The sequence below is a fragment of the Cuculus canorus genome, chromosome 6 (assembly GCF_017976375.1).
Source record: "Cuculus canorus isolate bCucCan1 chromosome 6, bCucCan1.pri, whole genome shotgun sequence".
NCBI lineage: Eukaryota > Metazoa > Chordata > Aves > Cuculiformes > Cuculidae > Cuculus > Cuculus canorus.
Genome location: NC_071406.1, coordinates 40,501,141 through 40,525,802, shown reverse-complemented (window position 1 = coordinate 40,525,802; position 24,662 = coordinate 40,501,141). Strand labels below are relative to the sequence as shown.

At 42.6% G+C, this 24,662-nt stretch overlaps 1 protein-coding gene across 1 annotated transcript; it reads left to right on the top strand.

The window, feature by feature from the left end:
- The first annotated feature begins 545 nt into the window (after positions 1 to 545).
- Positions 546 to 14,401, top strand: COPS8 (COP9 signalosome subunit 8). The gene is made up of 8 exons (XM_054070631.1): positions 546 to 722; positions 4,379 to 4,449; positions 6,127 to 6,175; positions 7,882 to 8,014; positions 8,975 to 9,082; positions 9,556 to 9,618; positions 10,765 to 10,806; positions 12,095 to 14,401. Exons 1-8 carry the CDS (start codon positions 645 to 647, stop codon positions 12,172 to 12,174), a joined length of 624 nt encoding a protein of 207 aa, XP_053926606.1. The 5' UTR covers positions 546 to 644; the 3' UTR covers positions 12,175 to 14,401.
- Positions 14,402 to 24,662: the final 10,261 nt, after the last annotated feature.

The window sequence follows — 24,662 nt, the reverse complement described above, 5'->3', positions numbered from 1 at the left end:
TGGGGTTGTTCAGCGTGGAGAAGGCTCTGAGGAGACCTTATAGTGACCTTCCAGTACCTGAAGGGGCTACAGGAAAGCTGCAGAGGGGCTGTTTATAAAGGCTTGTGGTGATAGGACGAGGGAAAATGGGTATAAACTGCAGAGGGGCAGGTTTAGACTACACATAAGGAGGAATTTCTTCACGATGGGGGTGGTGAGACACTGGCCCAGGTTGCCCAGGGAAGCTGTGGCTGCCCCATCCCTGGAGGTGTTCCAGGCCAGGTTGGATGGCCCTTGGGCAGCCTGAGCCAGTGGGAAGTGTCCCTGCCCACGGCAGGGGGGGTGGAACTGGATGGCCTTTAAGATCTCTTCCCACCCAAACCATTCTAAGATTCTCTGCCCCAATATCGTGACCGCGCCCCATATTCCCGCCCCCGCTTTGGCCACGCCCCGCATCGTGTGGCCACGCCCCCAAAGGGCACCCCCCTCTCCACCCCTCTCTGCGCAGCCCCCCAAAGCATAGAGAAGTGGGGCTAGAGCGGCTAGCGCGACGCAGGCGACGGGCGGAAGTGCGTGACGGCGAGGCCGGAAGTGGCGGCAAGGCGCGGCCGCCTCCTGAGAGGCGGAGGTTTTGGCTGGTTGCGGCCGGGCACCGTGAGGGGAAGATGCCCGTGGCGGTGATGGCAGAGAACTCCTTCAGCTTCAAGAAGCTCCTGGAGCAGTGCGAGACCCAGGAGCTGGAGGTACCGCGGGGCGGGGCGGAGGAGTGGTACAAGAAGGAGTTATTGGGGCAAAAAGCGGGATATTTCTCATTTAAGCTAAAGAAGGGTTAAGTTTCAGCTAAGTAATGGTATTTTCTCGAAAGTTAGGCAGAGTGTCCCTCTGATAGCATCGTTTTCTTTCAAACAGTGCTTTCCCCGACGCTGTTCGTTCTTTGGAGATGATAGTGTGTTGCGTGTGGTCTGATCTGTGCTGAACAGGTGTCTTTTCTTCTATAATCCCCTCTGTTTGCAGTGTTTCCCTCTCTCAGATACAAAGTCTGACAGAGCTAGCTCCATATTAGCAAGAGTTTGGGCTGTTGTGAAGTTCATAGCAACATTAATAACTCTTCTCCCAAGTGACGGGTGATAGGATGAGGGAGAATGGCCTTAGGCTTTGCCAGGGGAGGTTCAGAGTGGATATCAGGGAAAAAAAATTTCACAGAAAGGGTCATCGGGCAGTGGCAGAGGCTGCCCAGGGAGGTGGTGGAGTCACCATCCCTGCAGGTAATTAAAAGGCGAGTAGACGAGGTGCTCAGGGACATGGTTTAGTGACAGAAATGATTGGACTCGATGATCCAAGAGGTCTTTTCCAACCTGGTAATTCTATGATTTTATGTTTAAGATTAGTCTTTGGAAAGTAATAGAGTATGCATAAGATTTCTGGGGAAATTTATGCATATGCATGTAAGTGGGAAATAACATTCTGTAACAGTTCCTGTCTTACTGCACATGATTGATGGAGATCACTGCCCTGTGTTGCCTGGGGCTGATAATGGGTGTTTGCTTTCTAAAACGCCAAAAAGAGTCTTAGACAGTTTATTTATTGGCATTTTTTGGTATCAGCAGGGGCATGGCTGAGGCTGCATGCCCTCTGCGAAGCTTTGGGGCTTGTCGCCAGTCCCAGACAAGGGTGGGATTGGGCAGAAGCACATCTAGGGGCATGGGATGGAGACAACAGCAAAGATGAGCTCCGTTAAATGCTTGGAAGTGCTGTTATGGGAACTTGAGCTGATCCTGCAAGGGAGGACGTTCCTGGCTTCTGTGTGGGTTTGTGAGGCTGGTGAGGGTTCAGTGTTTGAACTTACCGCCTGGGCAAAAGACTGCCAAAATGCCCTGCAGGAACTTGGGACGCTGCAGACAAGCTATCTAGAGGGACATTGACAGGCTGGATGGGTGGGCCTCTGAGAATCTCATGAAGTTCAACAAAGCCAAGTGCAAGGTCCTGCACCTGGGTTAGGGCAATCCCAAGCACAAATACAGGCTGGGCGGAGAATCAGTTGAGAGCAGCCCTGAAGAGAAGGACTTGGGGATGTTGGTGGGTGAGAAGCTTAACCTGAGCTGGCAACATGCGCCTGCAGCCCAGAAAACCAGGTGTGTCCTGGGCTGTATCCAAAACATAGAGACCAGCAGGGTGAGGAACGGGATTCTACTCCTCTACTCTGCTCTCATGAGACCTCACCTGGAGCTCTGCGTTCAGTCCTGGAGTCCTCAGCACAGGAAGGGCGTGATCTGTTAGAGAATGCCATGAGGATGGTCCAAGGGCTGGAGCACCTCCCATGTGAGGACAGGCTGAGAAAGTTGGGGTTGTTCAGCCTGGAGAAGAGAAAGCTCCAGGGACACCTTAGAGCAGCCTTCCAGTCCTTAAAGGGGGCCTACAGGAAGCTGGATCCAGGGTGTAATGATGGGAAGAAGGGTAGTAGTTTTAAGCTGAAAGTGGAGAGATTTAGGTGCGATGTTAAGAAGAAATGTTTTCCTGTGTAGGTGGTAGGGCCCGGGCCCAGGTTGCCCAGAGAAATGGTGGCTGCTCCATCTATGGAGATGTTCAAGACCAGGTTGGATGAGGCTTTGAGCAGCCTGGTCCAGTGGGAGTTGTCCCTGCCCACAGCAGGGGTGTTCTGTCTGGGTGATCTTTAAGATTCCTTCTAACTCAAACCATTCTATTAAATAAATAAGGGTGATTTAGTATAAATATTAGGGCCTTTCTGGAGGAGAGTGTGTGAGGAAGTAGTTCATGTGTCTCTGTGTCTGCCATGGTTGAGAAAAAGCAGGTGTTGAGAAGGGGATGGGCCACTGAATTTTTCTTAAATCAGTGGTGCAGCTGTTAGGGGAGCTCATGCTGAAAGCTTCCTCTGTGCCATCTTAACTTATATTGCTTGATGAATTTTCAAGTCCAATTAATGTGCCAGTCTCTAGCGTATGATAAATCCAAGTGGCACCGTGTTAATGCTGAAAGCTCCTCCTGGGTGATATCTGTAGACCTGCTCCTATCTTGCAGATTTTCCAGTGCATTTCCAAATGTGAGTTTGTGCACCCAGTTGTAGCCATTTGAAAGAAGGGAAAACTTTGAATTTGCCTTTTTCATGCACTCTGTAGTGATTCTGATTTCAAAGTCTTGCTCCCCTCGCACCTAAAGGGAGAAAGTTGATCTAGGCGTGATCAGAACTTTGGTGTGGACAAACCGCACGGCTTTGTGGTGGAAAATATATTCTCTAAATGGGAAGGGGTCCTACTTAAGGGTGTGCATCATCAAGCTTCAGCTGAGGATCCTGTGCAGTGTTTCTGTGCTGAGCCTAGGTGACGCTTATGTCCTTAGCGTAGTGCTGCAGCTTCTTGGTGTGCCCTGAGGTCTACAGGAGAGCATTATGGAGATGGAGGGAGGTGGTTGTGCTGAGAATGTGAGGTACCTGCTGCCTCAAGTGATGGGCATGTGTGCACAGCGATGCAGAAGAGTGCCTTTTGTACCATGTGGGAGAGTCAAGTGCAGCTGCCCTTTCCTGCAGGGAGCTGTTAGGTACTTGTTTGAAAGTGTATTCCCGTCCCTTAGAGGAGCACAGGCTGGAAGGAATGTATAGGACTTGCTGCTAAGGTATGCCTTAGGGAAGAGTGACAGGGATGGAGTACAGCAGGCTTGGAGCTTTGCTTCTGCAACCATCTGAGGAAGTTCAGCGTACCCAAGATCCTTGCGGGCACTGTAATATCTGCTGACAGCGTTTGTGTTTCAGACCATACTTAGGCTGTCTATCACCTAAAAAGATGAGACCAGATGATGCTTGCTGCAGATTGGCTTCCTTTGAGTTGTTGCTGTGCTATCCTTCAATAAATTGTCAAAACCTTATTTGGAATCTTTTCAGCTTTTAAATTATTATAGACTTTGACAATTTTATAACTTTATCGTAATTCCCTTTTTCCTACTTGTGTTACCTGTGAGGTTTGCTGAAGTGTCAAAGCTTAGTTCAGATTTTTAAAAAGGTCAAGTGCGCAAAGAAATTTTCCTCCAGTGGAACACCCTGGATTCAACTGAAGTTCAGCTCCAGATAGATGAAAAGCAGGTGTTTGTGAGGAACTGTGAAGCAAGACGGCTACCACTGTCACAAGCGTGAGCTAGAACATTATAGTAATGAAAAATGTAACCTTTATTTGTGCAGCAAAACAAACTGAATTTTCTAAGTAAAACTTCCAATGAGTGCAAGGTAACTTGTGATTGTATGACACACCTGTATTAGCGTAACCCTGCAATTCTGACAACTCATCCACATCTATTATGTGATCTGAAAAGCATCAGCTGTCTTGGAATGTGGGTTTTGTAAGAGATCTTGCTCCAAAAATATCTAATGGGTTTATTTTTACTTGTTTTTTAGGCCCCTGGAGGAATCGCAACCCCCCTTGTTTATGGCCAACTTCTAGCTTTATACCTGTTGCATAATGACATGTAAGTGGCTTCTGTCAATCTTTAACTTCAGACACTGGGTTTATCACTGTTGGCTTCAGCTGTAGGTGCTAGAATGTTCGTGACTGGTTGTGCGACTCACAAAACGCATGTGGGCAGTGCTGTGTTTTTAAAATAAATTCACAGAATTAAGTCTATTGCAGCCCTTACTCTGTCAGGAAAATTGTTCTCTTTTGTTTGCTCTTGGTCACCCTTTTGAACTCTAGGGAAACAGATTGGCTTTAGGAAGAAAATTCCTTAAATAGTGAAATTGGCTCCTTTGGAAAGTTTGGAACCTTTCAGCGTTTTGATTTGTATCTTTTCAGAGCTGCATTTGTTTTGAGTAAGACTGCATACTCCTCCTTGTATCTAATTGTAGCAGGATAATGCCAAACGGCCCATGTTAGAAGTGAGGGATACTGTGGGCTTGAAGGAGCTACCTGTGCCTGAAGCAGTGATCCTTTGAATTCGTGAATTTGAATAACAATGGTGGATTGTTAACCATGTCCCTGTGTGAACTTGATTCACTGTGTTTAGGTGTTTATTGGGACTTTGCTAGTTATTTATTCAGCTGGAATAAATGACATTGGAGTTTTAGAAATGCGCTTTAATGAAAAGCTGTGAGTCTTCCTCTGTTTTGTGTTTTAAGTCTTCCTGAGAATTTTTTACTGTTTCAGCTTGACTTCTGTACTCTAGAGATCAATAACTAAATACTTCTCTATGTCCAAATCTCCTCAATGTATGTGGGAAAGCTGGGGTGGGAAGAACATAAACAAAACATTCTAAATCTTTGGTATGCAAAGTGTGTGTGGACACATGAAGGAAGTATTTTTGTACTGTTAATAAGTAAAATGAAAGTTTCTTTAAATGGTGGTTTTTTCATCTTTGAATTTTTATATTTGTATGCTTTATAATGTACATAATTAATACTTCGATACATGTATATAATTTATAAATGAGGCATGAGTTGTTTATGAGGAACTCTGAAGTGAGGTGGTTACCACTCTCACAAGTGTGGGCTAGAATATTACAGTAGTGAAAGATATACTCTACACATGCAGCAAAACAAACTGAGCTTTCTAAGCAAAGGCCCTGGCCCAGGATGCCGAGCAAAGTTGTGAATGCCCCATTCCTGGAGGAGTTCAAGGCCAGGCTGGATGAGACTATGAGCAGCCTGATTCCGTGGGAGTGCAGGGAAATTGGAACTGGATGATCTTTAAGGTCCCTTCCAACCCAAACCATTCCATGATCTATAAATACATGTGCGTGTACTGGGGGCGCATGCTCAAACGTGTTTCTGCTGGAAGTGCACGATCAAAGCTTGGAGACCACTGGTCTAAGTGACCGCTGACACCATGAGGGGTTACTGCTGGTACATGTGTTCATCGAAGGTGCAGCTATTCCAAAAGTAGAACTGCAAAACTAACGTCTGTGAAACCCTGCAGAAAATGAAAACCTTTTCTAAACTAGAGTTAAATGAGGCAGTTCATGAACCATTTGTTTTATTATGGCAGTCAAACTCTCTACCTGAGAGTAACTTTGTTTTTATACTTCAGTAGACAGGTAAGGAATATTGTAAAGCACTGAGATTGTTAGTTATAGCATCTGAACAAGCCTTTTGGTGTCTATTATTGCAAATATTCGGTTACTCAGCAGTACTTTTCACTTAAATTTTTTTAGGAATAACGCACGATATCTATGGAAGAGAATCCCTCCTGCTATCAAATCTGTAAGTACTTTGTAAAACACCATTGATACTAAAACAGTTTCACGTATGTTTGCAAATAATGACTTTTTTTTCCCCCCCAAAGGATTCTGTTTGGTGAGCAGCCTTGAGATCAGTTCTGTGCTGTGAGCTGATTCTCCAGCAGGTGGCACGTTGGTCCTTCACATCTCCTAGTTGCTTATCTGTTATCTCTTTTCCTTCACAAAATATCTGGTGCAATAGGAGTCAGTCTGTGGGCTCCTCAGTAGAAAACCTCATGATAAAGGGTAGTCAGCTGGAGGAAAAAGATGGATCTGATTTTGGGGTGGGGCTGCATTCTATGTGAGGATGCAGAATACCTTGTGCAGTGAAAAGTGTCTACAGATACGACACACTTCCCAACTGATTAACTTTCTGAAGGCAGTTTGTTTTTCACTGCATTTGGATCAAAGATGCCTTTGGAGGATTTAGGTAAATATAATGCCAGAAATACTTCTACGTTTTACTGTTGTTAGGTTACAATTTGACATAATGCCTTTTACAAGGAAAAACTGTTCTGTAGTCTTGCATTAGGAAACCTTGTGGTCTAGATGGGACCTGTCAGATAGTTATGTAGTAATTTTCACAGAATCATAGAGTGCCAGAGTGGAAGGGACGTCAAGGATCTTCTGGTCCACCCTTTTTAGATGATATATAGTTTAAATGAGATGGCCCAGCACCCTGTCAAGCTGAGCCTTTAAAGTCTCCAGTGTAGAGGAATCTACCACTTCCCTGGGGAAATCATTCCAGTGTTTAACTGTTTTCGTGGTGCAAACAGTTAACATTGGAATAATCTCCCCAGGGTAGTGCTAGTAGTTTCTTTCTCTTTCAAAATTCCACTAGGCCTTTCTCTCTTGCTCTATTTGTGTTGCACAGCAATATTCTGTGAATAATTGGACTGGTTTGATGTGACTTGCAGTTCCTTCGAGGCATCTTTCTTCGTGGGGGAGACTCAGTGCATGAATTGTTTTCAGAAGGCTACACCTCAAAGTGTACTATTTTCTCATGTGTATGTATTGATGAATCTTCTGCTTAGTGAGTCAACTAATGATTAGTATGAATCTTGACATCAGAAACAGATTGGTTCTCCTTACGGTTGAAACTCTTACTTTATTACCCAGTTTGTGGTTGGTTACTGTTCTGACAGAGTGTTCTGGAGTCTGACCAAATGATGATACGCAACACCTTAGAAGCAGCCCTTAAAACCAGTAACGGCAGAGAAGTGGTAGTGAGTATGGCAGTGTACGAGGGGTGGCATAGTGTCAACATTTGAAGACTTTCAATCTGAAAATCACCTTCACTGTGCTGCGTAAAGTTTCTACTGAAGAGGCAGCATTTCTCTAAGCAGATATATGCTGTGCCTGTCCTTTTGCAACTCCAGCCAGCAATCTGAGTGCAAACTGTTCTCCTGGATTGTTTTAGCTGCTCTGTCAGCCTGGATTTGCATAACTGAGGTGTGAGCAGACTTTGGTTATGTGGTTGATAAAGTTTTGGAGGAGGATAGATCAGGGAGCTTGCTGCAGAGATTCCTGCTAGAGCAAGATTTCCCAATGCTTTTCTGTTCGTTACAGGCATTGTGATGTACACGTGCAGTGGGAAGGGGAGGGGAGTGGAAATGGATTTACACACAGTGGTCGCTGTAGAGAGTACACAATTCTGGATTAACTGGTGGGTTTTTATTTTCCCAACAGGCAAACGCCGAACTTGGTGCAGTTTGGTCAGTAGGACAAAGAATCTGGCAGAGAGACTTTCCAGGAATCTATACAACAATCAGTGCCCATCAGTGGTCCGAGACGATTCAACCAATCATGGAAGCGCTTAGAGGTACAAACTGAACTCCTGTAGGTAGCATGGAATTGTATGCTGCCTTAAATTATTTCTGTGTGCTCAAACACAAAGAGACAAGTAGACAAATGACGGCTTTTTATTGCAGGGAAAAAAAGAGTGGTCAGGAAGATTGCCAAATTTTTGTAGGTTTGACTTAAAGGAATTTAGTTTTTATGTGTAAATAAAAAGCTCATTACAAAAACTTGCAGAGACAAACTCTTCTTATTAATGAAGATTGTGTGTGTGATTGAAATTCCAACCTGAAAGAATGTACTTAAACCATATATTTTGTTCTATAGTGCTAAGATAGACCATTAGTTATGCAGTTTTTATCAGGCTTTTAACTGATAATCTAGGGAACTTGGCTTGGCATTCCAGAATCTTGTAATACTTATGAAAAGATTTGTCTTTTAAATGTCACTTTAGACAAATGTTTTAGTTAGACTGTGTAACAGTAACAGGCAAAGTCTGACTGCTAGAGGGCAGTGCAGCCTGCTAAAAAGCCTTCCAAGGTATTTTGCAATAACATTCTCTGTAGCTTTAGAAACTACTGATTTGTGGGTGCCTCGGTATCAAAGCAGATGTCATTAACAAGGCATTAGTATTTTGATGAATTGTTTTTTTTCTCATTTTTTGGCACACAACTTTATTGCTAATGGAGAATGCCGTTGGAAGCGGAGTTCCCTAAACTGTTTTACATCCTGGTGGTAGCACCCAGGGTGCCGCAAACTGCATTTGGAAGATAAATGTGGTCTCTGAGGGATTCTGTCCTGGCATAGAGTCAACTGTTGCTGACGGTGATACTTCAGTGAAGGGAGGGGAAGGGGAACTTTCAAAGTGCTAGTTTTAAGGCCAGTAGTGATTTTTCTGAACACATTTGAATTGGAAAAAATATCTCAGATTTCCTAGTTACGGCAATTAATGTACTGTCTGTTTATACCATTTATTTCTTCTTAGATGCAACTAGGAGACGAGCCTTTGGACTGGTTTCCCAGGCATATACCTCAATAGTTGCAGATGATTTTGCAGCCTTTGTTGGACTTCCTGTAGAAGAAGCTGTGAAAGGTACTTTGCATTTATCCTCTGAATAGTTCTTCTACAGGTGATTGAGATCAGAAGGCCGCGACTGATGGTAAATAGAAACACGTATACAGATTCTGAGGCTGTGGTAAAGAGAAGTGATGGGGCAATGGATAGAGATAAATGTTTTGATTCTGGATAAATGTTTGATTTTATTATTTGCCACTAGTTGCCGTTGGTTATCCTCCGCTTTCATATGTGAAAGTGTGAAAGCAATTCAGCAATGAGGGAGGACTGAAAGTGGTGGGTTAACCTAATTTTGTGTGCTGTTACTGCTTTCATGAGCTCATTTGTCAAACTAAAAGTCTAGATGCTTACAAGAAACATGCCTTAGACTTGTGGCGTATAGGTAGTGCTCTAAGATGCTTTTCTGCTGGTCTTAATGTGCATTTTGTTCTGCATTTCTAGCGATCATAGAAGATGTTAGTTCTCACAAATGTAAAAATGTCTTTTTCCAGGTGTATTAGAACAGGGCTGGCAAGCAGACTTTTCAACTCGTATGGTAATGCCTAAAAAGCCAGGTAGGTGGAGCTGTTATTTCATTAGACATTGAGTTTAACGTTGTCTGGTAATTAGGTGTTAGTTTTTAATCAAAATTTCGCACAGTATTTTTTTAGGTAGTTTTTCATGGGGCTTTATGCTTCTCTAAAACATGGAATGTTTATAAAATGTTGAAAGTATGAGTTAGTGGGTTTGATTTGGGGTTATGATTAGTTTGGATTAAACTGCTTCCTCAAATTAACTTTTTAAACAAAAGCAGACAGAATACGCTATGGTTTCTCCTGTTCCTCCTCTGCTTCTGGCTCTGACTCAGTGGAACATAAGTTGGATGACCTCAAATGACATGTCTTAATCTAATAAAGATGAGAAAAAATATACCATTATAAACCTGAGATTTTTTTGGGGGGAGAAGCAGAGATTCTGTGAGCAGGAATCTAGTGGGAATCTTTGTTCTGAGGAGCTCAAGCTGTTGTAACTTCCTTTTAAAAAGCAAGTTTATTCTACTGGATCTTTTCCTCAGTGTCACTGTATTAGTAGTATATCTGTTCCTGCAAAGCTTAGCCTGCTAAAAGACTTGGATCAATGGCTGGCTGAGACAAAAATAAATGTTAAACTATGAAGGCAGAGATGAAATTACTGCTCTCAAACTGCATGGTGCAGTTCTGGAAGGAGCCGAATCATGGTATATCTAAAAGGGCAACTTCTCTTAGGCTAAGAAAAAAAATATATTGTTTGTATGTGCAGAATTTTTAGACGTTAAGAGCCCAGATCATTATAATAAACATGTGCCAAGCAAGGTGTTGAAATATATCCCTCAGGGAATGTAACAAGCCAAAGTCCTGAGCTTTTTCATATGATCGTTTTTTTCGTGAACTGCTTACAAAATATTCAGCGCTTACAAGCACTGAGGGTTAGTTACGTGTGGTTTTCTTCCAAAAGTGAGGGAGAGCTGTTTTTGAGGCAAGTGAAAGGGGCTGGAGGTTGTCATCTGTTTTGAAGCTGCGCGTCTAACTAGCTAGGCCATGGGTATTCTGCTTTTTAGCTATGAAGTGAACATGGTGAATGAGTAGGCTTTGTTTTAATTACCTGTTAACCAGTTTTGGCTTGATGTGTAGAACTGTTTAAAATTGTTCCACTGGGCTGACTTCTATTGTGTTTTTCCTCAGGTGTGCTGGAAGCTTCCTTTAACAGATTTATTCCTTCATCAGGTACTTCCTGTTTATATGTAGTTTATTGTATGTCTTTAAAGCTTGTATGATTAATTAATGATTAATTAAACCAAATGCCACCAGCACCAGAAAATAGGGAATTGAGTCCTGAGCAAATGAATGTTGTCACTTTTCACTCAAAATAAACCCGACCCAAACCCCAATCAGGTGTCGTGTAAACATGTTTCTCCCTCTTGTCTTCTTCCCCTGACTTTTTAAGGAGTGCCTGAGGTTCCCACTTCCAAAACTGAAGTTGAGAGCAGGTTCCAAAGCAGGGGTAGGCAGCCCCTGTAAAACAAAAAGGGTTTTGGTGAAAACTTCTGACTTACAGGCAATTTTTTCGCAAAGCGACTCTTGAGTGGGTTTTGTTGCTTTTGTCTGATGTGGGACTTGTGCAGCCGTCCCTTTAGAAGGAGGCAGGCTTCTGCTTTTCCTCAGAGCTCTGCTATAGATTGAGCTGTGCTACGTTATGTCATGCTGATTCTTAAAACACTGTCTCTTGTTCACGAGGTAGTGACAGTGAACATGGTTGGGTGGCTTGCTGTGTCTGACACAGTTGCTGAGTGTCCTAAACCTACAGGTTTAATTCCAAGCGAATTTCAAGGGCAGGGGTCTTGCTTTTTCATAACATTCTTTTGATTGTCAGCCACCTCTTGTCAAGTACGTCAGCCCTAAGCACAATGTCTACTTTAACTGTATCTTGAATGCTAATCTCTCAGTTCTTCAGGGAGAGTAAATGCCTGTTTTCCTGCTGTCCTCCTGTTTTTTTAATTCCTAGCTTATCTCCTTGGTTCTAGTCACTTGTTCCAACCTATTGTTAAACTGTAATCTCAGGTTAGCTGGCATTTATGTAAGGATCTGCATGTCCTCTGCAAACCATGCCATACTTTGTGCTTTGTTACTCAGATAACCCAGAAGTTTGTTTGGTATATTCAGTATGGCAGCTTGTAAGGAACAGAACAACTGCAGAGCTCCAGGAGCTTTATTGTCAAGTGGAAGTACTGTCTTCATTATCCAGACTCTGGTATATGCAAAAAAAATTTGGAGACTGTTGTCAACTGGAACTTGTTAGAGCTGTCTTTGCTGTTAGAGACTCTTGGACTGCTTAATGTTGCAGTTAACAAAAAAGTAAAGCCAGGTAAAGCTGCATAAGTAGAGATACTGTGAAGATATATCCCTACAACAGTCTGATACGTTTAATGTTTTTCCTTACTGTTGTGATGAATGCTATTGCAGATGGATTTGCTTTCTTAAATTTGTTAATGGAGCCTTTGTTTTGTCTTTGTAGAACCTGCTCCAGTTCCACCAATTCCAAACGAGCAGCAGTTGGCCAGACTGACTGACTATGTGGCTTTCCTTGAGAACTGATTACCCTGCTCCTACATTCAGAACAACTTGGGAATCCTGTGTACTGACAGTTTTAGAAATCGAAGATTAATTTTATTTCATGTCTGTTAAACGTTGCAACGTCCCCTACTCAAATGTGCGAAGTATACAGTGTATATTATCCCAATTCGTGTTTTGCCAAAGCCAAGCTCGCAGTCGAAACAATCCTTTATCTCCTGTTATATTTATTTAGTAGGTACACAGCAGTATTACATAGTAAGGGTTTTTTTATTGACACATGGCAAAGAGAGACAAAACTCTTTTCGGGTATATTAGAAATGGAGAAGGTAAAGAGAACAATGAAGCAGGTTAACTGCGTTGAGGAATTTATGCTAGTAGGTTACGTGCTTCTGTGGGGAGTACTGCAGTGCTTATCAGAGATAAATTGCATGTTGAACTAAAGCACAGAGGCGAAGACTGCCCTATCCGTATCTGCAGAGAGAAAATATTTTGATAAAACAGTGACTTAAAGAAGAGAGCATTTTACAGGAACTCTTTTGCAAGTGTATTTGTGGCATATTTATAATGGATCTTTTGTCTTTCTGGATGGGTAAATCTTTGTGTTTTGGTGTGAGAATTTTCACATCAGGCATATTTTTACTATAGGATAATTCATGCTGTTTAAGAAAGGCAAATCTTCACTTTGGGGAAGAATTTTTACTTTTGGAAAGTTTTATTTGAGTGACGTAGGATGCAGATATTTTGCTGAGTAACCATTCACCTTCTTGAGGCCTGTCATGTCTTGGTTCTTTTCAGTACACTGGGCCAAGAAGTGACAACTGTTCCCTGTCTTTAAGCTTTCTGGATTACCTCTGCAGTTATTGGAGAGGAATTTAAAAATTAGAGTAGTTATCCCTGAGTAGAGACCAACTGGATAATATTTTACACTGCAATGTCAGTTTGAGGAATACATTTTCTATATCGGAGCACTGCTACGCTAATCTTAGAGTTGAGAATGGATTTTAGAAGCAGAAGGATGATTTATATTCCCAGGCTGCTTATTCTTCTTATGCTGGTAAAAAGGTTATGGGAAAATAGTGGTGCTCCTCTCCCCTTTTCAACATCGTATTCAGTGGTTTCATCCAAGATGGTGAGTGTGCCGTACGTTGTGATTGTTTTTTCCAGTGTGCACTACCTACTGTACATTCTCTTGTTGGAGGTGTGTTAGCAGGGAGGAATTATGAACTGTGCACTGCTGCTTTGAGAGCTCCCTTTATGTGTAAACACTTATTCAAAATGGTTATTTATTTGAAACCCACCTAAGCCTTGGATTTCTAAATTTATCTTCAGTGATATTAAAGAACATGTTTACACTGACCTTGTGTACTTGGGTTTTTTTTAATTTTCCTTAGAGTGCAGTTCTGGCTTGGTGAGGTTTTTTAATGAGTTCTTACTGGTCTAATTTGGATAGGGCTAATTAAGTTCAGTGCAATACACTATGCCTAGACACGTATTTTAAAGGTCTTTGTGCACAGCAGTTGTGTGGTTTTTATATTAAAAAAACACTGGTACCCCTCAGATGCCTTTTAAAATACTCAAAGATGTGAAGAACCTGAGGAACCAAGTGAAAATTTCCCCTTCTCTGTATGTATTGTGCAGCTCTGCAGTTTATAGCACACCAAGACAAGCCTGCTTGCAGCAATGAAAGTTGTGTAAAGTATTACTAACCGCTTGCACTTAATGAACAGAAATAGGAGAGGAGCAGTGTGGGCACTGGTGATCTGTGTCTGTCTCAAATCTAGTGTCAGATCTATGTCAAACATAGCAAGTTTGATTCTTCTCTGGCCAGTTCTAGCAAATGCATAATTTTGAAATCTCTGGTCTGCTGTAAAATTCAAGCTGGCTCTTACCTTTGGGTATGGCATAAACTCATAAAAGCCTGGATTGCTGTGCTCCCAGGTATGGTTTTATTGTTTGTACTTCTTTGGAATCTGAGATATTTCAGATCTTTTTCATCCTCATTGCCCTTTTATCGTGGTTTCTGGTTCACAAATACTCTTTTTCAGATGGGCTGCTCGTTGCCCTGCTTACTATTCATGGAGTGGGCACAGCGTGGCTTGTTGCAACAGCAGAATATTTTCTATTTCTTCTTAGTTCCTTACTAAGATTAGCTCTGTTCTGACATCTCTTGAGCTCTGTCCTTTCTCGGAGTGGTAATGACAATGACTTGGGTGTCTTGCATCAACCGTGATAACTAGGTTAGGGCATATCCTTGCATGCCCTTGTTCAGGGTTTCCCCTCTGGTTAGTGCAGTTCATGCATGGATAACAAGTAGGTGAAATTTCAGTATTATGAGATACCTCTGGCCTTTGTAATCAGACTTGCTTTTCACTTCTTGAATAACTTTATAATCTTGGCCTCGTTGCTTCACTAAGCTAAAGACATTTATCAGTGTTGAGTATAACAGGTATTACAGCAATTCATGGTAGCCTCCTCTACTAGGAAAGCTGACTGCCTGCTGCTTGCCCTTAGCCAGTCCTTTTCCTTTTAGGCTTTAAATGGGCAGGAGAGGAGCAGGCTGAGTTTAAAACTCAGTAAAGGAGTTACAAGTATTGAATGTTGGAGAAGTAAGGGTGTTAGAGCCAAATGGAATGCTGTGCTTCGTGTCTGGGAAAGGTAAATGAGACAAGTTGCTTTATTGATGTTAATTTGAAGAAATACTGGAATAGGTCTTAATCTACTACCAGTGATGCAGCTTAATACAAATGCCTTTGATGGATGTTGTTAGTAACCGTTATGAGACCTTTAATGGGTTTGTTGGCATGTATCGAGCTAATAAAGTCAACTTTTTACTTTTCCAACATGTTCTTAAAATTAGTGAATGATTTTACCCTGCAGCAAGCTGTCAGCTGGTTCACAGTACCTATAAATCAGAAATTTATATTCAGTAGCAAGTTTGTTGTAGTTCTTTGTGGAGTTTGTGTAAAGCATTGTAATGATTGATTTGGTTCCTGAGCTGCGCTGTGCTGTGGATCCTCTGAATGCGAATGAGGGCCATCTCCCAAGTACTATGAAATGATGTGCTTCTGTTGCAAACAATATCGGATCAGAAAGTTTGGAGTTAGAGCAGCTCACTAACGAAGCTCACAATTGCATTTAATCTCTGGTGACAAATGCAGCTTTTCCATATCGGTGGAAAGTCACTAGGTAGAGAGAAAGAGACCTTATGGTATGGCAGTTTGTCTAATTAGATAAAGATAACTTAATCTGTCTCTGAAATGTGTGAGAAAATCCATCCTTGGAGCTGTGTTTAACCTAGCAAGCAAAGGTGTAAGATGAGCCTGGTAGAAGAGGTAGGTGGGTTCAGTTCTCTTGAAGGCAGTGAGTAATCTCGGCTATTTTTAGGCTTGCTTTAACTCATGTCATGGTTTTCAGTTAAGTGTTCTTTGGTACTATGGAAAAGTGTAAACAGCTTAGTGACCCCTGGCATTACAAAAGCTGAAATGAGACGTATTTGTAGAAAAATTTCTCTTTTGGCTTGGGCTTATCTTGTGCTAAAATACTCAAAAGGGGCTGATAACAAAAACTGAGTGGAAATGTTAGTCTATCTGTTAGATGTGATCTGTGTTAAAGGATTTCAGTTTATACTTCCAGTGCTTTGGCAAGCGTAGCGTGGCTTTGCGATTCCCTGTCCAGAGCTCTGTCTTGCTTGTGTAAACTGTTTCCTAAAGTGAGATCCTTCAGCATTTGAATGCTTACCTGGACTGCTTTAATCCTGGGCTTTCAACTCAGCAAAGAGGAAGTATTTATATGGTCCTATTTGCTTTTTTAATTGAAGCAACTGGTGTAGGTTTTGGAGTTCTTCCAAATGCTTTTCCATCCACAGTGCTGGAACAGTGCTGGAGCGGGAGGACCTTTGGGTTAAGAAACCATTAAGAATTCATTTGGGAGCAGACATTCATGAAGGATTTAAAAAAAAAATAATTCCATTTCAGTTTAGTGTTTTCTATTTTCATCTGCATCCCACATGTAAATGAACATGATTTCTTGGCATTTGATTAGCCTCTCCTAAATAGGTCAGTGATGCTCATTTGCAGTTTCAGTCTCTGAGTGAAAAGTGTTTCAGCTCTAAGGTGGTTAAAAAAAGGAGAACCTGGGTATGGAGGCAGAGCAGTAGAGTATGACTCTCTGTTGAAGATCCTCATGGAAACATTTTGTAGGCTTTAATAACAAAGCCTAGCAGGTTTTTCAGGATCTGATCGGGGCTGTCAGTAACTCAGTTAAGAAAATTAAAGCAAAATGCATCTGCAGAAAAAACATCTCACCAGGCATAGCGGGAGCATTGGAACAGGCTGCCCAGGAAAAGTGGTGAAGTCGCTGTCCCTGGATGTATTAAAAGACATATAGATATGGCACTTGGGGACATGGTTCAGTGGTGGAGTTGGCAGTGTTGGGTTAATGGTAACAGTTCTGTGGTTCTGTGATGTTACTGTAATGCATTTTGGTCAATCTTGATGTGGATACTGTGCTTAAATATCATTTTTCCTTATTGTAATAACCTGTATTAATTCTGAAACCCAGTGGAGGTTTTTCTGCATTTCTTATCTGTAAAGTATGTGCTGAAACTGGCCAGTCTGGTTTCTGAGCATTTGAGAAGCTGCTTCTAAGGGTGAAAAGGGCATCAGCTCAGCCTGGTACTAAATATTTTTCTGGTGGCCTGAGTTTGTTCAGGTGCCTGGCTGCAGTAGTAGCAGGCACAAGATGTAAACCACTGTACTTCGTGCATCTCCTTAGCTTCTTTCTTCTCACCATAAATGTCTTGCAAGGCTTCCAAAACGAAGGCTGCATATTGGTTGTTCAGGTTATTTGTAGGGTTCTGCCTAGGCAAGGAGAGAGATAATAATGTTGTCATTAAATCTGCGCTCCAACAACCTTGTGTATGTGCAAGAAAACCCTGTGTAAGATAGCAGGGGAAATCTGGGAGAAGATCTTGGGTAGACGATTTGTTCTGCTGCTGCCCTGCCCTGCTGGAGTTGGCCGGGCCATCATCCAGGCAGCAAGTTGGTGTTTTCTTACTTGTAGGAAAGACTATCTGGTTTGGCTGGTTTGGCCCTCCTAGTTCAGAGCCACAAGGAATTCTGCTGCCTAGAGACTGGCTTCCTGCATTGAAGCGCTAATAACTGTCTTAAAGTATTTATTGGTACGTGTATGATGATGTCCAAGAGCAACTAAAATAATAGTAAGAAGAAAGGGCTCATGAGATTTTACTCTGGATTTTGTGAAGTTCAGGGCTTGTAAGACATTGTGCGGATCCACAGTGCAGCTTGCTTCTTCAGGTCCCAGTTGATGTCGCATATCTGTTTCCATTTATTTTCTTAAATGCTCATCTTCTAATACATAATCTTTAGACGTGTTGTGTGGTGTATTAAATGATCGGCAACCTTCCCGCAGCCTATTTACGGAAGCTAAAATCAAAGCTTAGGCTTAGTTGTTATCGTTTGTTCTATTTATCTGTCAGAAGCAGTGGAAACAAAGTAAATAGTTGTTCTACCAAGATACCTCAAAGTACCTGAATATTGGAGTGATATCCTACTGTACTTTGACACCAGCTATCTCAACTCCGAGCAATGCTACTTAGTTTTTGAAGGGCCATAAGTATTTTGGAGCTGGTGCCCTGGGAAATAGCGCAAGTTATCATTAGCCATCTTTCTGCTTTCTCAGTTGAGTGCACTGAGGTTCTGGAGTTTTGTCTGGTGAGCTGTGGACACTTCTTTAAAACAAAGAAAAAAAAACCCAACCCCTTAGCTCTGCCACATGCTGTCAAAATATGGTTTTGCGATTGACTGCCAATGATCCGTAACAGATGAAAGGTGAATAAGTTGATGTTTTTTGATGGGAAGCAAGCCTACAAATGTTTTATGCTCTAGGATCATACCAATTAGCTTGGCAAGTTGGCTACTTCTTTTAATCTACTTGTGTAGAGCAACAGAAAGTGATGTAGATTCCTGGTTTCCTGGATTTACAGTTGATTACTATATGCTGGATTCTTCGGTGCTTTCACAAGCAAAGAGCTTCAGGTGGGATGTTAGAGCCGTGTGGCACAACTTAATGTAAAAAAAAAAGTCAGAGAACTTGTTAAGCATTAGTAAAGAGGGTGCTTGCAGTCAGTTCTGAAGCATTGCAGTAAATGTGGGTATTAGAATAAAAGCTGAATTGAAGTATGAGACTGGGAAGAATGAAGATTTCTAGACCTATGAACCCCGTTTTTTTCCGATGGGAGGTTTCAGTTATGCTAGCTTAAGTGACAGAACAAACAATGCTAAACCATGATTAGCGTCTTACTTTTGTATTATAACAGCCCATCTAAACTGCAGTTGGTGTAAAAATAGGTGATGAGAATCCATTTGAGGTGACAAGACTTGCTGCGCTGAGAACAAGACTTGACCTCAGTCACAAAGTAGGGTGCACTGTCTTGCAGGTATTGGAGATCTGACAGATGTTTGTGGTATGGAGCCGGTTGTATTGCTTTATCTTTTTAGCTGGTCTTGAGCCTGGCTGGGGTAGAGGACACTGGCTCTTAGAGCCGTCCTGAGCCTTGTGGTCTTAGGGTGGGAAGAGGACACGCTGTGCTTTCCTGTATTAATTGGAATCTGGTTTTAGACTTGAAGTTCAGTCCCACACGTTCATTCATGAAGTACTGTACACATTAAAAGTCTCGCTGTGTAACCTATTCCTACAGCAAACAACGGGAACTGTTCAGTTCAAACAGCTTGCTGTAGTTCCAGCTCCTGTGTTGCGTTGTTGGTCTGTCAGTAGAGCGCAGCTGCTATGAGCTGAATGGAGTCTTCAGCTTACCCTGTCCTTCAAAGAACTAATATTTGGAAATAGCTGTTACCTTTGGGGTTTTTTATATTTCTACAAATTTATTGGCTACATACTACTCCCAAATATTTCATGTTTAAAACTGTTTCTCTAGCAAATCACAATGGCAAATGGGTTCAGCCTTGATCTGATGCATCAGCAGTGCTTGATCTTTCAGAGTTGGGCTCTTGGGACTTAGCTGACTTAAATCCTGTGGAGCTTCTTCTGTATTCGATCTTTGAGGCTGGCGCGTGCTAAACTTTAGGAGCATGGAAACCATTGGAGATAGAATTCTCTCCTGTTGTGTGGAAGAGCACCTGCTTGTGACTAGGAGTCTGCTCAAAGGACACGGCTAATGTTTGCACTACCTCTGCAAACGCTAGGGTGGAAGCAAGTATTATGTGTGAAAATTATTACAAGTGATATCAGACCACCTGTAGCATCAGCTGACTGGCATGTGAATGCTGGATGGGGAATGATGTGATTGAGAGCAGCCCTGCGGAGAGGGATTTGGGGTGCTGATTGCTGAGAAGCTTGATGTGAGCCAGCAATGTGCACTCGCAGCCCAGGAGGCCAACCGTGTCCTGGGCTGCATCAACAGAAGCGTGGCCAGCAGGGTGAAGGAAGCGACTCTGCCCCTCTATTCCTCTTTTGGGAGACCTCATCTGGAATACTGTGTCCAGTTCTGGAATGCTCAATGTAAGAAGGGCATGGAACTGTTGGAACGGGTCTAGAGGGGGGCTACAAAGATGATCGGAGGGCTGGAGCACCTTCCATACAAGGACAGGCTGAGAGAGTTGGGCTTGTTCAGCCTGGAGAAGAGAGGGCTCAAAGGAGGTCTTATAGCGACCTTCTGGTAACCGAAGGGGCTACAAGAAAGCTGGGGAGGGACTTTTTACAAAGACTTGTAGTGACAGGACGAGGGACAGTGGGTATAAACTGGAGAGGGGCAGATTTAGACTAGACACAAGGAAGAATTTATACACTATGAGAGTGGTGAGGCACTGGAACATTTTCTCATCTTTTATGGTCCTCCAGCTGTTGTTTGACACTTTGCTTGGATGACACGAGTAAGGGCCTGAAAATTTTTCAGTGTAATTATGAAAGAACTGGTGTTGAAATAGGATTTGTGAATTTCTAATGTCCTTGGGGATATTGTATATAATGAAGTGTGCAGTTGTATTCTGTCAGATCTGAGAACTTCCTTTGTTTTCTAAGCAGAATGGGGTTGATTTTCTAATTTCTAGGCAAAAAAACCCATCATCTTGCTCTTGTCCAAGCAGTCAGTGGGTGAAAAGCTTAGTTCAGAACATTCAGACCCAAAGGATGTGAGTGCTCTCTGATTTGTGTGGCACATCTTAGCTCAGCATTTTGCTTGCCTCCCACGGCCCTCACATGTTCATGGCCCTTTAACATCTGGTGAGTAAAGCTCAGGATTAGTAAGCGCTCCCTGGAGGCCCTGAAGAGCAAATTCTGCTTTCATGTTAAAATTACTTGATTACAAGAAAAATGCCTAATTACGAGAAAAGATCCTGCCTCTGTTAACGGTTTGGATCCATGCTGATGGTTTTGCCTTGGTTTGAATATCCAGCCCAGCCTCATTACTGCAGACTGCTTTGTGTAACTTCAAGTACAGTCAGTGTGAGAACCTTTTGTATGCTCCTTCGGAGGTTTGGAGAGGAAAATCTAGGTCAAAGGGAATTGCTCGGATACCATCCAAAGGTTTGGAGTATCTCTTAAGTCTTAACATTGGGGGAAACTTCTCTGTGACCACAGGAAAGTATTTAACCTTTTAACACGCAAGGTTTTAGGCTGTTTGTCAGGGCTACCAGTTCTTCTTCCTCTTGCTTTCCCCTACTCCTCTTTTTAACCATATCTCTCCTGGGAATGGGCCATCTTACGTACAGTGTCTAGCATGATGTGGTTGACTCCAGGGCTGCTTAGATTCCAATTAACATTTATAACATTTATAAAAAGCGAGGAAGCACGTGGGAGTGGAACTGGGAGTGGGAAGAATTGCCTGATGTGCCAAAACATTTTTATTTTTTTTCCCCTGCTGCTCAGTGACTCATCCAAACCATGTGTTGCGTGTCCAGTTGTTCCTTGATTTTGCAATAGCTGATTTCCATGGACAGCCTTCTTAAATGCTAATCATCGGAAGGGGGGTTATCTGGACTCATTTTTTCATGCTGTTTGACAGCCTGTCCGCATCTCAGCTGGTTTAAGGATTTAAAACTGAGCTGTTAATTGATTGTGATGGGGTTTCTTTGGATGCTGGAGGTGAACAGGAAAGAGTTTTACTTTTTTTAATGTACAAAGTCTAGCTTGGAAATCGCAGTAGGAATGGCCTGAGGGCTGGGTAGATGATGCATAGTTTAGAAGCTAAACTGTCAACCAGTTCATCTGAAGTTGCCCGAAGTAGGATTTAGTGAAGACATGAGGATGCACTTTCAGAACTTGTTTGTCATTCAACAAGAACAGGATTTCTCTTATTGCATTCAGGCATGTGCCAGACAAGCTGCTAAGACCACCAGCAGTACTGGGAGCGAGCGAAAGTTTAACAGCTCCAATTTGGAGAATCAATCTGGAAGGGTTAGGAAGGTGGATAAGCCTGTTGGCTGGTGGTTTTGATCTGTATTTCAGTTCAGATGCATCCTTGCCGCCCACCTTATGTGGGTACTGGATGGTTTAATTTTCCACGAAGCTTAGTCAGCGATGGTTGTCTGCCTCAAGACACAAGTATCATCACCGTAGTCCATCATAACTAACACTGTGACCCTAACTTGTAGTTTAAAAGACACCGAAATCAGCCAACCGGCAGAAGAGGATGACAATAAAGACAGCTTGATGCTATGAGCAATTGAGCAGCTTGCAGGAAGTCTCTGACCTTGGGAGGGACTTTTCGTCTTCTCGTAATAGTATCAATTCTCAGCCATGACTTCATGGGCCAGATACTGCTGTACCGGAGAGAGTAGATTAATGGTTTTGCAGTGTATTTATTTCAGTTTGGAGTGCTTTAGTAACACTAAGTAAACTTTCATCCCTTGAGAGCTTTTTATCGTTAATAGAATTTGGGACTTTAAAAAGTTTGCAAACCAAACACTGACAAGTTTTGCTTGATTTAAGGGTTAAAATAACGGAAACCGGGTGGCTGTTGCCATCGCCCTGGCCTGTCCAGGTGCTATAATTCAGCCAAAGCTTTCAAAATCCAGCAGTCTTCAGTCTGAATTTGAGAATCTGAAAGACGAATGATCTTCAGTGCTTGTTGCAAAAGTCTAAAAAAGCTCTAGTTCTCAGCTGAGAAAAAAAACCTGCTGGGGTTGCACTAAGTGGAATCCTTTCAGATTGCCCTGTGTGTCTACCTGTGACTGCAAAGCCTGAGGAAAGGGGAAAAATCAGCACTCCTCAAGTAGCTTTGTGAGCCTGTATAGTTTGCAAATAAATCCACGGGCCCCGGTGAAGAGACAGCTTGTGTTACCAACAGCTTTGAGGACCCTCTTGAGGCTTTCACCCTTGCCCGTTTCTTTAGATGGTAAGAACGTACTATTTTCTCCTCGTGCAAGGGCTGGCTGTACAGTGGTTACCCGCCTGCCTTGATGGATCACACACAGATGGCCTTGGAGAGTCTGGCGATGTGGTGTAGCAAAGGGATGTTGAGTTATGTACCTTAACTGCTCTCCCATGTCTTTTTGTGGTGTGCTACTCCTTGCACAGAGGGTTTTCCCCTTGCAGAGATGTGCCAGCTCAGTGCTATATAGAACACCAGCTGGTCTCCTGTGCTTTCAAGCAAGCTTCAGGCTTTCCCTTGAATCCACATCACCTTTAAGCAGTGTTTCCTTGAATTCACAGAGTACCTATGCAGACATCTCAGGGTGGAGATGGGTTATTTTAAGCTATGTTGAGGCAAGGCATGCGCAGCGTGCTGTGTCGGAGTGATGCAAACCACGGCTTGCAAAGTTCATTACAACTCACTTCCTTTTCGAAGCACTAAGAGCTGAAGAGGAGGCAGAAAAGAGAGGTGGAACAAAGTGTAGGTTCTCTACAGTTGGTGAGCTGCAGATGCTCATGATGGGACAACAAGGTCCTGCCTTCCTGATTGTTAGAGGTTCCACTGTATTTTCTGCAAGGGATGCCCTCAAGTAAAAGAAATGGAACTTGGGCAACAGTACTGTTTCGGTTGGAGGGCATCTGGTGACACAAAGATGTGGGATATCTGCAGCCTAACTAAGTTGGGTCTAGTTATTTGATGCATGAGTAAGCTGGCGTTTAAAACAAACCACAAAACTTAGGTTTCTGGAGTATTAACCTGAAGATGAGATCATTGAATATTTGTTTGGCTTAGCCTAGTAGCCAGGGAAACCACCAGACCTAAGAGATGGAATCAAGGTAGACATCACACGTGGTTTATGAGGCTTTTTTTGCCTGAGTCACTGAAATTCACTCACTACTGATTTCCACCTTCTTGCTAATGATCAAAATTGGGGTTTGATTGTTGTGGTCAGCAGTTTTACAGTCAAGGCTTTGGGTTTTTTTACCATGAAATCTAGTGCTTATTACTGTTTGACATACAAACATTATATAGGGGCGGTTTCTGCGGTGGTTCTGTCACACAAACCGTGATTTTTGTGTGAATTGGGAGGGTTGCTGTCAGCCAAAATCTCTTTTGCTAAATATCTGTGAAGACATGGTGTCAGGGAGTATTGTTCACTCTTTTCAAATTCTGTTCCTTGACAGAAAATGCTGCGTGATCATAATAAGAGTATAAGCACCACAGCAGTCATTTTTCTAATCTTGTTTGTTCCTGGATGTCGAGACGCGGATGGAAAGGATGTGCAGAAAAGACACGGGTGGGAGCTGCAAGCTGACAAGACTTTTTCTGGAGAAGCCCCAATGTATAAGAGCCAAGACAGCAAGATTAGAATCAGAAAATGAGATTTTTATGGTGGTAGGGAGTTTCATTGTTTCCATCTGGATGCTGCTAAAAGAGAAAAGTCATGGTACAGTTGGTGAACCTGAAAATGAAAAACATGACAAGAGAGTCTGTGTACTCGTGGGCAGAGAGGAAATGAATATTTTCTATTGTCTTGTTCAAAATTCTGCCTCTTCCCTCAAATGCACCTTTTTGGAGTAGTTATGTTCAGCTCAGTGGACAGCAGGTACCCAGATATTTGTTTAGGCAAGAAGTCAGTTCTGAATCCTCAGTTGGATGATGGAGAGTTTACTGCAAGGACTTGGCTTACGCTTCCCTGTGAGAAGTCTTAGGGGCAGCCAGATCTTTGAGTTCCCATCCATTCTGCAGCCTGTGCATTCACACCACAAGAAGAGATGTTGATGGAGAAGAAAACCATGCCCAGGCTGAAGAAACAGAGATCTGGCCTCAAAGTGAAAGCCTGTTGTTAAGCAGAAAAACGCTGAACAGCAAATCGGTGGATTATAGCGTGGTTCTGGGAATGCAGTTAATGTCTAGAAACAAGACCTAGCCTGGCTACATTCAGAGCAACCTGGTTCCATGTAGAGATTTGTCTCCTCTGTGTTAGCACCGGGAAATGTCATTTGCTCAAATTCTCCTGTTCCGGTGCATTTAGGTAGGCAGGTTCTTGTGAGAATTTGTCTGTCTCGTGAGATTCAGATCGTTGGTGTTAATCCCCAATCTTTCTGGATGTCTTTGG

Excerpts from the sequence above, each read along its gene's own strand:
- COPS8 (XM_054070631.1), top strand. The coding sequence starts at position 645 with ATGCCCGTGGCGGTGATGGCAGAGAACTCCTTCAGCTTCAAGAAGCTC. Across the intron at positions 723-4,378 it reads GCGAGACCCAGGAGCTGGAG|GCCCCTGGAGGAATCGCAAC; the intron begins GTACCGCGGGGC and ends CTTGTTTTTTAG. Across the intron at positions 8,015-8,974 it reads AATCATGGAAGCGCTTAGAG|ATGCAACTAGGAGACGAGCC; the intron begins GTACAAACTGAA and ends ATTTCTTCTTAG.